Source organism: Geotrypetes seraphini, chromosome 4 (genome assembly GCF_902459505.1).
Source record: "Geotrypetes seraphini chromosome 4, aGeoSer1.1, whole genome shotgun sequence".
Classification (NCBI taxonomy): domain Eukaryota; kingdom Metazoa; phylum Chordata; class Amphibia; order Gymnophiona; family Dermophiidae; genus Geotrypetes; species Geotrypetes seraphini.
Window position 1 is genome coordinate 18399240 of NC_047087.1, and position 13936 is coordinate 18413175.

The 13936-nt window shown below is 44.3% G+C and overlaps 1 protein-coding gene across 3 annotated transcripts in view; it reads right to left on the reverse strand.

The window, feature by feature from the left end:
* The window catches only part of ATP2C2 (ATPase secretory pathway Ca2+ transporting 2), a 265125-nt gene that overhangs the window by 29337 nt on the left and 221852 nt on the right, over nt 1-13936 (reverse strand). For all 3 annotated transcript variants that reach the window (XM_033943178.1, XM_033943177.1, XM_033943175.1), the window contains one exon: nt 6293-6440. In XM_033943178.1, the coding sequence (XP_033799069.1) occupies nt 6293-6440 (148 nt within the window). The remainder of the gene's footprint in view (nt 1-6292; nt 6441-13936) is intronic.

Genomic DNA, 13936 nt, shown 5'->3' on the forward strand with positions numbered 1-13936 from the left:
CCTCTTCACCCCCTTTGCCTTCTTCTAACCACACTGGCGCTATGATGTAAACAAAATAAACAAACAAAAAAGACTTTTCCTCTCTCTCTTAAATCCTAGCTCACTTTTGCGGTCTAACACCTACTCTGGCAGGATACACTTTTCAAATCTGACATCTTGTAATCACAAAAGGGAAAATAAAATTAGTTTTTCTACCTTTTGTTGTCTGGTCATTCAAATCTTGTTGGTCCCAGGCTCTGGTTGTCTTCTGATAACTTGCTTGCCAGGGTCTCCTTCTTTCTTCTTTCTCCATTCTAACCATCCATCTGCCATCTCTGTCCTCCCCTTCTGTTTCCCTTCCCTCCCCCAGAGGTCTGGCATCGTTCTTTTTTTTCATCTCCATCCACAGATCCACCTTTTCTTAACTACCCTTTCATCCAGCATCTCTCCCTCCTTCCCCACCACCCCAGGGTCCACTATTTCTCCCTTTCTTTTCCAACTACCCTCCTATCCAGTATCTCTATCCCCCCCTCCACACCATCCCTTGTGTCCAACTTCTCTCCCTTTCTGTTCCTTCCCTCCCTAAATTCCATTGTCTATCATCTCTCTTCATCTCCTTTATTTTCAGACCCATTATTTCTTCCCTTCCAAAGTCAGGCATATGCACGTCTCTTTGAACCCCCCTTCCCTCCCCTCCCTCCCTCCGTGCATTTCTACACCAGGGACCCCCTCCCCTGGTCTGTTCCCCCCTTGAAGGCCTGTCCCCCCCCTCGAAGGCCTACATCCCCCCCGAAGACCTGCCTGCCTGCCTGTGCCCCCTGAAGGCCTGTCCCCCCCCCTTTGAAGGCCTGCATCCCCCCGAAAGCCTGCCTGCCTGTCCCACCCTTTGAAGGCCTACATCCCCCCTGAAGGACTGCCTGTCCCCCCTGAAGGCCTGCATCCCTCCTGAAGGCCTGCCTGCCTGTCCTCCCTTTGAAGGCCTGCAACCCCCCAAAGGCCTGCCTGCCTGTCCCCCCCTTTGAAGGCCTGCATCCCCCCCGAAGGCCTGCCTGCCTGTCCCACCCCCTTTGAAGGCCTGCCTGTCTATCTCCTGTGAAGTCTTGTACCCCCCTCCCCTGGAAGGCTGCACCCCCCCTGACATCAGAGAAGGGACAGGACCGCGGCAGAGAGAAGACGCTCCGAAGCTGTTCAGCAGCTTGCAAAGATCGCTAGCGCCAGCGATCTTATTGCAGGCTGCTGAAGTTAGAGAGATTGATTCTGGAGGCCAGGAGGAAGATGGAGAGCACAGCAGCGGGTAAGCCACTTCCCAACTGACCCTCCCAACTCGTCCTTTAAAGCAGGAGTGGCAGGCCAGCAAAAGGCAGCGCTGCCGCTCCTGCTTTAGAGGTCGAGTGGGGAGGGTCAGTCAATGAATCGGGAGGCCGATTTTTTGGCGGGGTAAATCGATTTGAATCGTGAATCGGGCAGCACAACCGTCCAAGTTCTATCCAGCACAAAAGGGGAACCCAGGAGTCCAAAACAAAATTCCAACAGTACTAAGAGGGGAGCCAAATTAGTCTTACCATCTGCTAATGGAGACTGAGGAAGACTAGATTGTAAGAGGGGAAGAAGCTATCCTGATATACAAGTTTGTTCTCAGTCTCCACCTGCTGGTAGCAGTGAGGTATATAACCCATTCATAAGGACTATACCAGTCTACCAGGCGCTACAGAAGAATCAATTTGGAATTGTAGGGAACTTTTGAAAAAAAGATCACTAAAAATTCAAGATGGCCACTGTCAGGCTTTTGGCACAAAAAAAAAATTGCTGAAAAAAACTACCAAACAAAGATTACAAACTGGTAAATTTAGGATTTTTCAGGAGGGGGAACATGCAGAAATCACAAAAAATCAGAATTTCAGACCCTCCCACCCCCAATTCACCTTATAGGCTGTAACAGCCTTACTCACTGTGCCCAGTGCTGGAAAAGTGCTGCAGCCTGCTTCAGCTCTGTACAATAGTTGGAAAAGGAAGAAGAAATCACTGCCTCATGCTGAAAGTCCTTTCCAATGCTGATCTTCGGGCTGCCAGTCAGACCCGATGTCTGACTAAACTCCTACCCCTGCGGACCAACGGATGTGCCACAAGAAGGGGGAGGGAAGACAAAAACACAGCCAGCACCCTGCGAGACACTGCTGAGCTCCTATGGAGGCCTAACAGTCTGTGATCAAACCCCTGCTAAACAGTAGGTGAAGGATGGTAAGCAGAGATTGTCCTGAGCTCCAAAAATACTTTTGCAGGCTGGCCAACAGGTACCAGAAGGTACCTCAGTCTGCTGCTTCTCCACGCAAGCAGAGCTTACCCTGAAATCGGTAAGTTCCGAACACTGAAACTGTCAAAAATTAACGGAAAAACACTGAGTAAAATTAAAAACAGGGAACAGCAGAACAGAAACACTCCTTCAGGCTCTCGTGCTGAAAGAAAAACTATAGGTGACAGTAGAGCTTCCAGGGAAGTAAGAGGGTTACAGAAAAAAAATCCGGAATTTATTTCTTCTGCAGAGCTCATGGTGATGGGGGAATTACCTGCTTGTTCAGAATGACACACCTACTGCTCTGGAAATGTATTTTGTCTTCACTTTTTGATTTACTCTCATATATAGAGAGAAGAGTGTTCAAAAGAATTTATCCTTGAAACTAAATAGCTAGCTGGGTAAATTCCCTTCATTTAGTATGCACCTAGGTACCTTGATAGTAACAGACTTTCAAAGGAAAGCTCAATTTAAATGAAACAGAAATATATACAAGCACACACACTCTCTCACTATCATTATTAAAAATTCTTGCATTTTCTGTCATTCTTTTCCTCAGGCTGCATCAGACCCTTCACTCTTTCTCCCATTCTTCTTAAATTCCTACTTTCTTTCAACAATCCCATACCCCCAGAATACTCAGTAGCTCCACAGTTCTCTCCAAAACCCCACACAGGGCTCAGTCTCCATCTATTTTTTAGCCCTTGCCGCTCAGCCCCACCTTCCTCTGACTAGAAGTCTCCCCATTGGCTGGATTCTACCATAGTCTCTGCCTGGAAGGGGGAGGGATTAGAGAGCTACAGAGCTAAATTATGAAAAATATCCATATAGTTTAGCCATCATTCTGACTTAGCCTAGTAATTTACAAATTTGTAGCATCCTTAAAAAATGCAGACAGTAGGCAATCCAAGGTTCCCGAGTCCTCAGCACATCTGATAGGAACCCCTAAAATCATTTGGACCTGAGGCATGTATCTAGTTTGCTTATGCCTTAATCCAGCTCTGGGTACCACATAGGTCAATGTCAACACCTGCAAGGTGCCAGTGTCAAAGACCGCTCCACAAGCAGAGTTTAGGCCTCAGGAAGAAGGCTGAGCTGCAACTGGCACAAGCTCCCTTGATGCCTGAACAGCGTGCAGCTGAAACATTTGTGCCAGCTCCTCTCCGAACATGGCCTGGTACCGCTCATTGAGGATAGGCATCAGCAAAGTCTGGGGAGCGGGTTCAGACTAGAGGTCTGCATGGGAACGGGGATTGCGGGACCCCTGGAGGGATCCCCCCAGGCTCACAGGACTCCCGCAGGGATCTCCCCCAGGAATGGAACCGGGATTCCTGAGGCCTGGAAAGAGAATTAGTAGAAGATAGACAAAAGCAGAGATTGGGACCAAGATGATGGAAAAACAAAATGTTCCACCAGCTACAGCAAGGGAGATGTTCATTTTGAAGGGGGCTAAGCTCAAAGTGGGAGGCCCAGCCCCCTCTCATGGTTAAGCCACCAATTGTGAAGCCTCCAATTGTGTTTAGTACAAAATGAAGTACTTGCTGAGTTTGCTTTAGGGTTTCCAGTTCAGTTTTGGCACATTTTTCTTATGCAACCATTGTCCTGAAAGTGCCACTCTCAATTCTGCTTTAAATGATTTTGATGCTGTATTGTTTGATTCTTTACTCATTGCTGCATTAAAAACCATTTGTGGATCTTGGAAGGACCTCTCACAAGTTATCTATACCAGATGGTGGAACCAGATTTCTTTGCTCTACAGATATGAGCTTCATATTGCCAAAAAATCCAACTCTCTTATTTCTTTTAACAAGAAATGGTCGACCCTACAGTCACATGACCTAATGTCTATTCTAATTCTTTCCGGTGATGTATGCATCTCTTATTTCTGTTCACTGTTATTTGTTTATATTGTATTTTATTGTCTGTTTAAATAAACTAAGACTTAAAAAAAATCAAAACTGTCTGAAGCAATTGCTGCTTTTTATGAGGACAGGTAACTTTTAGGGGAGGGACGGAGAGGATTCCTTGCGGGGACGGAGGGGATTCTGGCAGGGACGGGCAGGAATGGGTGGGATTTCTGTCCCAGCGCAACTCTCTAGTTCAGACACAGCGTGAGAAAGTTATTGAACTTGGTAACTTGAACTTGGCTGCCTAGAGTCTGGCGCACTGGCATCCTCGCCAAAAAGGAGAAGCTACCCTCTCAGTGTATGTGCTTCTTAGGGACTGGCGACGCCAATGCCCCAGTGTTTTCAGCACTTCGCTTTAAAGGTGACTGATGCCTATGCTTTTTTGGCTTTCCTTGACATTCAGTGTTGTAGTCCTTTGGCACTGAAGAAGAAAAATTTGAACCCTTAAGCGTTCTCGGTATTGGGTCTGATGTTGACTAGTCTCAAGGCCTACTACTGACATTCATTGTCAAAGATGCACTCTCAGTGGCTATCGAGTGTTTCTCAGCACTGATTACGCAGTATCAATCTTCTAGGAGCCAAAAGATTTCTCCTGCTGAAATTGCTGTGCTCTCTGCATCCTCAACTGTATTTTTAGACAGATAGAAAAAGAGTTAGGCTTATGGTTAAGTTCAGGGCACCTGAAGCAAATTGTTCAGGCCTGTTATCGAGATCATCCAGCTGCATTGGGTGCACCTCTTGAAGCCACTGAGGGGGTCTTTTTGGACATCAAAAAAAGAACTGCAACTAAATTAAAATTCTCAATCTTATGAACTAAAAAGGGGCAAAGCTCAAGCTGAGCTCTGTGCACAGGTGTAAAAGATGCGTAAGAGCTGCGTGAAATAAAAGAAAAACATAAAGAGCTGAAAACTAATCAAATAAAAAGGAAAGATATTAAAAACCAAAACTATGAGGTAAATGAAGAAAACCCACATAGGAAGGCACTGAAAAAATATTTTATACATACTGAAGAGAGATCACGACCTCTCATCTCTGCAGATAAAAAGACAGACTGAGGAACCTGTGTTCATGTGTCAGGTGAGACAGCAACCACGTGTGGTAGGATACTGCTAGAATTTTCTACTTGCTATATACACTAGCCAGTGTCTGCACCAGGTTCTGTTGGATGACATCACTCGGATGTGAGAACGTTAACGGCCTGCTTGTCCTCAGAGAAACATTCTCGCACCATAAAAACCCGTGCCAAATAGTTGCAAGTAATGTCATAATTTCATCATAATTTGCAAAGAATATTTATCCCCTATATATTTGTTGCATAATTTTTTTTATGCTCTATCATAAGCTTATCTAGAAGCCAAATTTTCTTATTGCACTCAGCTATTTTTTTGTTACAGAGAGAGAGAGAAATAAAAGAAGTCCTTTTTTTTGAAATGTCTATATACTAACCCAGGCCTCCCATTTTGGACCATGAATTTTCTTCTTACCGTGTTTCCCTGAAAATAAGATATTGTCTTATATTAATTATAGCCCAAAAAAGGCACTAGGTCTTATTTTCGGGGAATTTTTTCCATGTACAATGATTATCTCTTCCTTCCTCTCCTCCACCCCAATTCTTCCTATTTCCTTTCTCTCCCCACATGTGCAGCATTTTTCCTCCCCTCTCACCCATCCCCTTGTGCAGTATTTTTTTAGCCCATCCCCCTGTGCAGCAGAACCCTTACAGCCTATATCTCTCCCTCCTCTTGTGCATCAGAACCCTTGTAGCTTCTATCCCTTCCTTCCTCCCATCCCCTGTGGAGCATTTTTTCATCGCTCCCATCCCCCCACTGCGCAACCCTCCCTCTGCTAACCCTTTCATCTCTCCCACCCATCCAAACCCCCAACTGCGAGACCGAAATACAGTACCTTATAACAAGCCACAATGTCGGCAGCACAGGCCCCATCATGGCTTTCTCACACCCAGGCGTTCCTCTGCCGTGTTGCTGATGATGTCATCAGCAACGCGGCAGAGGAACGCCCGGGCCTGGTATATAAACAGGGGCAGGGAATCTAGACTCACAGACTGAATGAATTCATTGTTACATAGTGAATGATGGCAGATAAAGATCATGCTTACCTCTTTCCAAAAGACAAAGAGGGTGCCACTGATGATTACAGCAGCAGAGATGAGGATTTTCAGTATTAGTGATTTACTAAGAATTGCATCCTTGGCATTACGGGGTGGCTGTTTGATGGCATCTTTATCAACTGGTTCAACCCCCAAACTGTGGGAAAAAAACACAGCATATACTATAGGAAGCCTATCTGAGAAAACACAAAACTGCTCTTAACATACTTTATTTATTGGGTTTTCTATCCCGCCCTCTCAGAAGAGCACAGAATGGGTTATAAGAGTACATGTACAACTGGATGACAAACAATTTGTTAGATAGGTACACATAAGTACAGACACAGTTAGATCACAGACTTTGGATGTTACAAATTAGACTAAACATTGCACAAGGAATGGGATAAATGAGTGTGACATTATTAAACTTCAGCCGGATATACATGATAAACAGACAATTCCGGGAGTTCTGAGCAGTAGTCTCAAACAGTATTGGATGGCTAAAAGTGATCACTTTTTTTTAGCCATGTTAGAGCTAGTTTACATGGCATTTTATTATTAATTAACTTATTTGCATGGTCGGATCGGGGAATGAGCAATCGTGTAGAAAACCAGGCGATAAGCTGTTTTCTAGATCGGGTCAGCAAATGTGATCATCTGTAAAGCTGTTAAAACAGGTTTAGCAACGACCGCTGGCTTTAGTGCATCTGCTCAAAATGTGCTGCCCAAAAAATAGCACTGAATGATATTCTGTAAAGGGCTCTCTGGGATGGGTGCCCTCTATAGAATAGCACGTAATGCCAAGATTTGCTCAACTTTAGGTGTGAGGAATTACACCAACTGAAACTAGGTGTAAATCCTGGTGTGCCAGTTTAAAGTGTGGATCCCCCTGAATTCTATAATACTGTGTGCATCTTTAGTGAACATCTCTTTTGAACTGAGTATGAATCTTTATAGAATAGTGCTTAGCAAGATGCATGCGCAAATCCTAATTGGAGCCAATTAACCATAATTGGTTATTCGTGTCCACTTATGGTCAATGGCTCATTACTCCGTTAAATGCCCGTGCACTCTTTTTCCTCATCATCATGCCAAATAACACTGTAAGCTTTTATTAGTTATGACAGGGGTTGCCATCCAACATATAACCAATAATTGGAAAAATCACAGAAACCATTTTGGTGGAATTCATTGTGCCATATATTTAAAATGGAATGAGCAATAGCAGTACAAAGAGGGACATATACTAACTTTATAAAAATATGGGGGCCATTGGCGTGAATAGTCATCAAATCTTTTCCTTTTCAGCACACTAAAGGGGGGGAGGGAGTTGGGAATAATTTATAGATAATATGTTAAAATATGCTATATAATATGTGTGTTTATTCTTACTGAAAATGTGATAAAGGGTGGGTGGTTGGGGGGGTTATTATATCACTAGAATATTATGTGGTAGAGATTAATGTGCTATTGTGCAATAACTTGAATAGAATATTCTTCTGTGCACTTGTTGTTCAATTTGAAAATGAATAAAGAACGTAAAAAAAAAAAAAAAGATGCCCATGCAATTTTGGATGCCATCTATGGAATCCAGGGGACAAGCAGCTGGCCTGTGTTAGTTAAACACTGCATACTTATAAACTGTGAACACCATAAAACAGAATGCAGAACACCATATGGCACACACAGCATATACTGGCACCAGATCCACTTAACTGTTTGTGACAATGCAACAGCTTTTTGTTTGAAGTTAAAAAAAATATATATTTACATCTCTACAGACACACACAGAGATGATAAATTCTCACACAGCATTTCTTGGAGCTCCCCAAAATCCTTTCCTCTCCTCACTCCTGCCAATCCATCTCACTGCCTCATGCCCCTCTCTGGTATCTCTACCAAACTTCCCCAAGTATTGTGTATCCAAGCTGGATACCCCTATCCTCTTGCCCCTCATTCCTGCTTTACTATTAGGAGCCCCACAAATATCAGAGCTTCTAGTCCCTGCCTAGAATATAAAGTGCGGGGGGGGGGGGGGGGGGGAGCAAAGGCACCTATGTTTTAGGCATTGCTAGGCACCCTGATTGCAAACACTAAAACCCGTGTGAAACCCAAATTATGTTAATTAGCTTAAATGGTGTGGTAATTGACTGTGCCACTGAAGTTAATCAACATAAATAATAATAATTAAAAAAAAAATCTAGAGTTCTGGGCAGAACACCTAAGTCGAGACACCAACAAACACTTAATGATGCCTACCTGAAAAGAAGGCTGGTTAGGGGCACATAATGGGCATGGTAAACGTAGGCGTTGCTAGGCATACAAGATAGGCACTGGTAAATTAGGCTCACCTCAACGGTGCCTAGTGATGCTTAAGTCCACTTAGGTGCCGCTAGGTACAATTCTACAAGCAGCGTCTAGTGGTTGATTGACAATCGCGCAGAGCAGTGTCGTTTATAGAATCTGGCCCTTTGTTCTCAGGTACACAGTACAGGTAGCAAGGGTTACTGGCTCCTTTCTCTGGCCCATTAAATCAGTTCTCTCAAGCTGAAGGAGGGACAAGAAAATCTTGTAGCACCTCTCATGACTGTCTACTGCACTTTCAGGTTGTTTATTTGCCTTCATGCATGCAGGATCAAAGGCACCTTAAAGTCAACATTAAGATGTGTCAAAATAGGATGATATACTGGTTTTGGAAATATCGTAGTCCAAAAAAAAAAATAAAAAATAGACAGCCAAATGGCATAAAGAGAGCGGGAGAAGTGCTCTGGTTGTAAGTGGCTGCAGACACAACTCACCACCCTACTTGACAGAATTTTTATTCATAAATTAAGTTTGCTTTGACAACTTTGGCCCTTGAGCCACTAAAACATTAAAACACTTGCAGTATATTTCCAGAAGGTTACCTTTAGTATCATTATGTGTTAGCCTTCTAAAGGCTGCCTATACCCGGATATTTTGCTGGTTTCTTCTAAGGTTATATTTGGCAGCTTAACATGGTGCTCACAATATAGTCAAACAAGAAATAACGTTCAAAAGATTTTAAATAGTAAACATGAATCTGACCGTATAAAAAAGTCTCTCTGGAAACTGCCTCCCATTCAGAGTGGGAAAAGTATACAGGCTGTTTCACTGTGTACACTTTTACCTGTCTGGGTAAAGGGACAACTTTAGGTAGATGGAGTAAAAGTACATAGATAGATTTCATGTTCAAACTTCCACGCTTTATTTCATGCTTCTAATTTCCCTTTGAAAATGAGCTTGCAGTTCAAGCTCCATGGCTGAGGAAAAGCTCTGGGTTGGCCCGAGCAGCAAGTTAGCACTACACTGCCAGCAAAGAACAGGATTTTGAAAGCTGGAGGTAAGAGGAGAGGGGGACTGAGGAAGAACAAAGGAAAAGGTGCTGGAGTTTGTGAGAGGGGGGCTGGCTGAGGAAGAGAAGCTGGATTGAGGGGGAGCAGAGGTGAGACACTGAGGGGTTGATTCTGTATAGGATGCCAGTCTTGGTCGCCACCTAAGAACCAGCTGACAATCATGTACCGGCGTCCTAAACAGAATCGTGTCTAACCTAACAGACAGATGCCTAACCTTCCAATTCTCTAACCAGTGCCCATGTCACCGGTGCTGGTTAGAGAATCCCACCTTAGCCTCATCGCAAAGGACGTGGAAGTAGTGGGACCGCTGGGAAACAGCGATCATAACATGATCAAGTTCAAAGTTGAAGTAGGAATACCGAACCACAGTGATAACTTTTAACTTCAAGAAAGGAAACTATGAAGCGATGAGGATAATGGTAAGGAAGAAACTCAGGAACGACGCAAAGAAATGGCAGACTGTAGAGCAAGCTTGGTCTTTATTCAAGGACACGGTGAGCGAGGCGCAAAATCGGTATATCCCCAGATTCAGAAAAGGGTGCAAAAAGAGATGAACAAAAGACCTGGCGTGGATAACTAAAGAAGTGAAGAAAGCAATAGGGGATAAGAATTCATTCAAGAAATGGAAAAAGGGCAAAACCAAGGAGAACTGGAAAGAACACAGAAAGTATCAAAAAGAATGTCACCTTGTGGTTAGAAATGCAAAAAGAGAATATGAAGAGAGGCTAGCCAGGGAAGCACAAAATTTCAAACCGTTCTTCAGATATGTTAAAGGGAAGCAGCCGGTTAGGGAGGAGGTGGGACCGCTGGATGACAGAGATAGGAAGGGAGTGGTGAAGGAGGAGAAAAGTGGCGGAAAAACTAAACATGTTCTTTTTGTCAGTATTTACAAAAGAAGACACATCCAACATACCGGAATCCGAACAAATCTTCAAAGGAGACCAAGCAGAAAAATTAACTTCCATGGAAGTAGGCCTTGAAGATGTACGCAGGCAGTTAGAAAAATTAAAAACTGACAAATCGCTGGGCCCGGACGGAATCCACCCTAGAGTATTGAAAGAACTAAAGGAGGAAATAGCGGAACTACTACAGCAGGTTTGTAATCTATCCCTGAAACAGGCATGATCCCAGAGGATTGGAAGATAGTCAATGTTACGCCCAGCTTTAAAAAGGGATTGAGAGGTGACCCGGGGAACTACAGACCGGTAAGTCTGACCTCGGTTCCGGGGAAAACGGCGGAAGCGCTGATAAAGGATAGCATCGAGGAGCATCTAGAGAGGCATAAACTTATGAAAACAAGTCAACATGGCTTCTACATGGGAAGATCATGCCTGATGAACTTATTGCACTTCTTCGAAGGAATTAACAAATGGATGGACAAAGGGGACCCCATATTGTATACTTAGACTTCCAAAAAGCCTTTGACAAGGTACCCCATGAACGCCTACTTCGGAAACTAAAGAACCATGGCTTGGAAGGAGACATACACAGATGGATCAGGAATTGGTTGGCGGGTAGGAAGTGAAGGGCCACTACTCGGACTGGAGGAAGGTTACGAGTGGTATTCTGCTGGGGTTGGTGCTTGGACCGATGCTATTCAATGTATTTATAAATGATCTAGAAACGGAGACAAAGAGTGAAGTAATAAAATTTGCAGATGACACCAAGCTATTTAATGGGGCTAGGACTAAAGAGGACTGCGAAGATTTACAAAGGGACCTGAACAAACTAGGGGAGTGGGCGACAAGATGGCAGATGAAGTTCAATGTAGAGAAGGATTCCACTTCGTGCGCAACTGGACGACGTTCTGGGGGAAGAGCAAGCTATTCAGGAAGGACGGACTCCACCTCAGCAGAGATAGAACAAGGCTACTTGCAAGCAACATCAAGAGAGAAGTTGAGAAGTTTTTAAACTAGGAAGAAGGGGAAAGCCGACAGTCGACCGAGAGAGAGAGTTGATGATTTGGGAACCGATATACCCGGAGGATACCGTGCAGGAAGATGGAGGGGAGGACTCATCAGATCGCGGACAAGACAGACCGAAAGAGACACAAGAGGGAAGGACACGCAAGAAGGGAACAGGCTGAAACTCAAGTGTATGTACACGAACACAAGGAGCCTTAGAAATAAGATGGGTGAACTAGAAGCTTTGGCCCAAAAGGATGACATCGACATCATCGGCATCACATGGTGGACTGATGAAAGTGTCTGGGACATGGTGCTACCAGGATACAAACTATACCGCAGAGACAGAGTGGCTCAAAAGGGAGGAGGCATTGCCATATACGTCAAAGAGGGAATTGAATCTACTGGATAGAACATGCCACAACGGACAGATAAGTTAGTCTCTATGGATCAAAATTCCAGGAACAAATAGACCAGAAACGAGGATAGGCATCAACTACCGACCCCCAGGGCAGTCAGAAGAAATTGATGAAGAAATGACGGATGAGATTGAATGCAACTGCAAGGGAGGCAATGCAGTTGTCATGGGCTAGAATGGAACCCAGGCACCAGGGATAGAATGGAACCTAGGCACCTCCGGCTGTGCTAGAGAGACCAAGTTCCTAGAAACTGTAGGTGATTGCTTCCTGGAACAACTTTTCAAGGAAAACACAAGAGGAAACTCAATTCTGGACTTAGTTCTAAATGGGCTGCAAGGACTGGCACAGAATGTAGAAGTAGAAGGGACACTGGGAAACAGCAATCACAATATTATCCGCTTCAACCTGGAAATAGGGGCGAAACGTCGGCCCAGAATGACAGCCACGGCCCTAAACTTCCGAAAAGGAAACTACGAAGGGATGAGACGCATAGTGGGGAAGAAAATTAAGAAGAGGATAAACAATATAAGAACGCTGGAGCAAGCTTGGTCTCTTTTTAAGGATACGGTCACCGAGGCGCAAAATCTATATATACCACGTATCAACAAGGGATCAAAGAGGAAAAAGAATAAAGAACCGGCGTGGCTCACTGTAGAAGTTAAGGAAGCGATCAAAGACAAAAAAACCTCGTTTAAGGAATGGAAAAGATCGAAAACGGATGAAAACTGGAATAAGCACATACAACACCAACGCAGGTGCCATAAGGCGGTAAAAGTGGTAAAAAGTGACTATGAGGAAAAAATAGTCAAGGAGGCGAAAAACTTCAAGCCATTCTTTTGATATATTAAAGGAAAACTACCCGCGAAGGAAGCAGTGGGACCGTTGGATGACCAAGGAATAAAGGGAGCGCTAAGGGAGGACAAAAAAATCGCCGATAGACTGAACACATTTTTTGCATCTATATTTACCAAAAAGGATATACACAGCATACCGGAACCCATCAGGTTATATTCTGGAAGCGAAAACGGGAAACTGACAGGATTGACGGTCAGCCTAGAAGAGGTTTACAGGCAGATTGATAGGCTTAAGAGCGATAAATACCCGGGACCGGATGGCATCCATCTGAGGGTTATCAAGGAACTGAAAGGAACCATAGCTGAACTAATTCAACTAATAGCCAATCTGTCGATCAAAACGGGAAAGATTTCGGAGGACTGGAAGGTGGCGAATGTTACGCCAATCTTCAAAAAAGGTTCAAGGGGAGATCAGGGAAACTACAGACTGGCGAGTCTGACCTCGGTACCGGGAAAAATGGTAGAGGCGCTGATAAAGGACCACATCATTGATCACCTTGACAGGATGATGAGGACCAGCCAGCACGGTTTCAGCAAAGGCAGATCTTGTTTGACGAACTTGCTGCACTTCTTCGAGGGAGTAAATAGGCAGATAGATAAGGGTGACCTGGTTGACATTGTATATCTGGACTTTCAGAAGGCGTTCGACAAGGTTCCGCATAAACGACTACTTCGGAAAATTGCGAGCCATGGAATAGAGGGAGAAATACTCACGTGGATTAAAAACTGGCTGGAGCATAGGAAACAGAGAATGGGGGTGAATGGGCAATACTCAGACTGGAAGAGCGTCACCAGTGGGGTGCCGCAGGGCTCGGTGCTTGGACCCATACTCTTCAACATCTTTATAAACGATCTGGACATAGGTACGACAAGTGAGGTGATTAAATTTGCAGACGACACGAAGTTATTCAGAATAGTGAAGATGCAGGGGGATTGCGACATAACCAGGCTTGAGGAATGAGCATCGACATGGCAGATGAGATTCAATGTGGATAAAAGTAAAGTAATGCATGTTGGTAAGAAAAATCTCAGGCAAGAGTACAGGATGTTTGGGGCGGTACTTGGACAGACCTCCCAGGAAAGGGACTTGGAAGTTCTGATC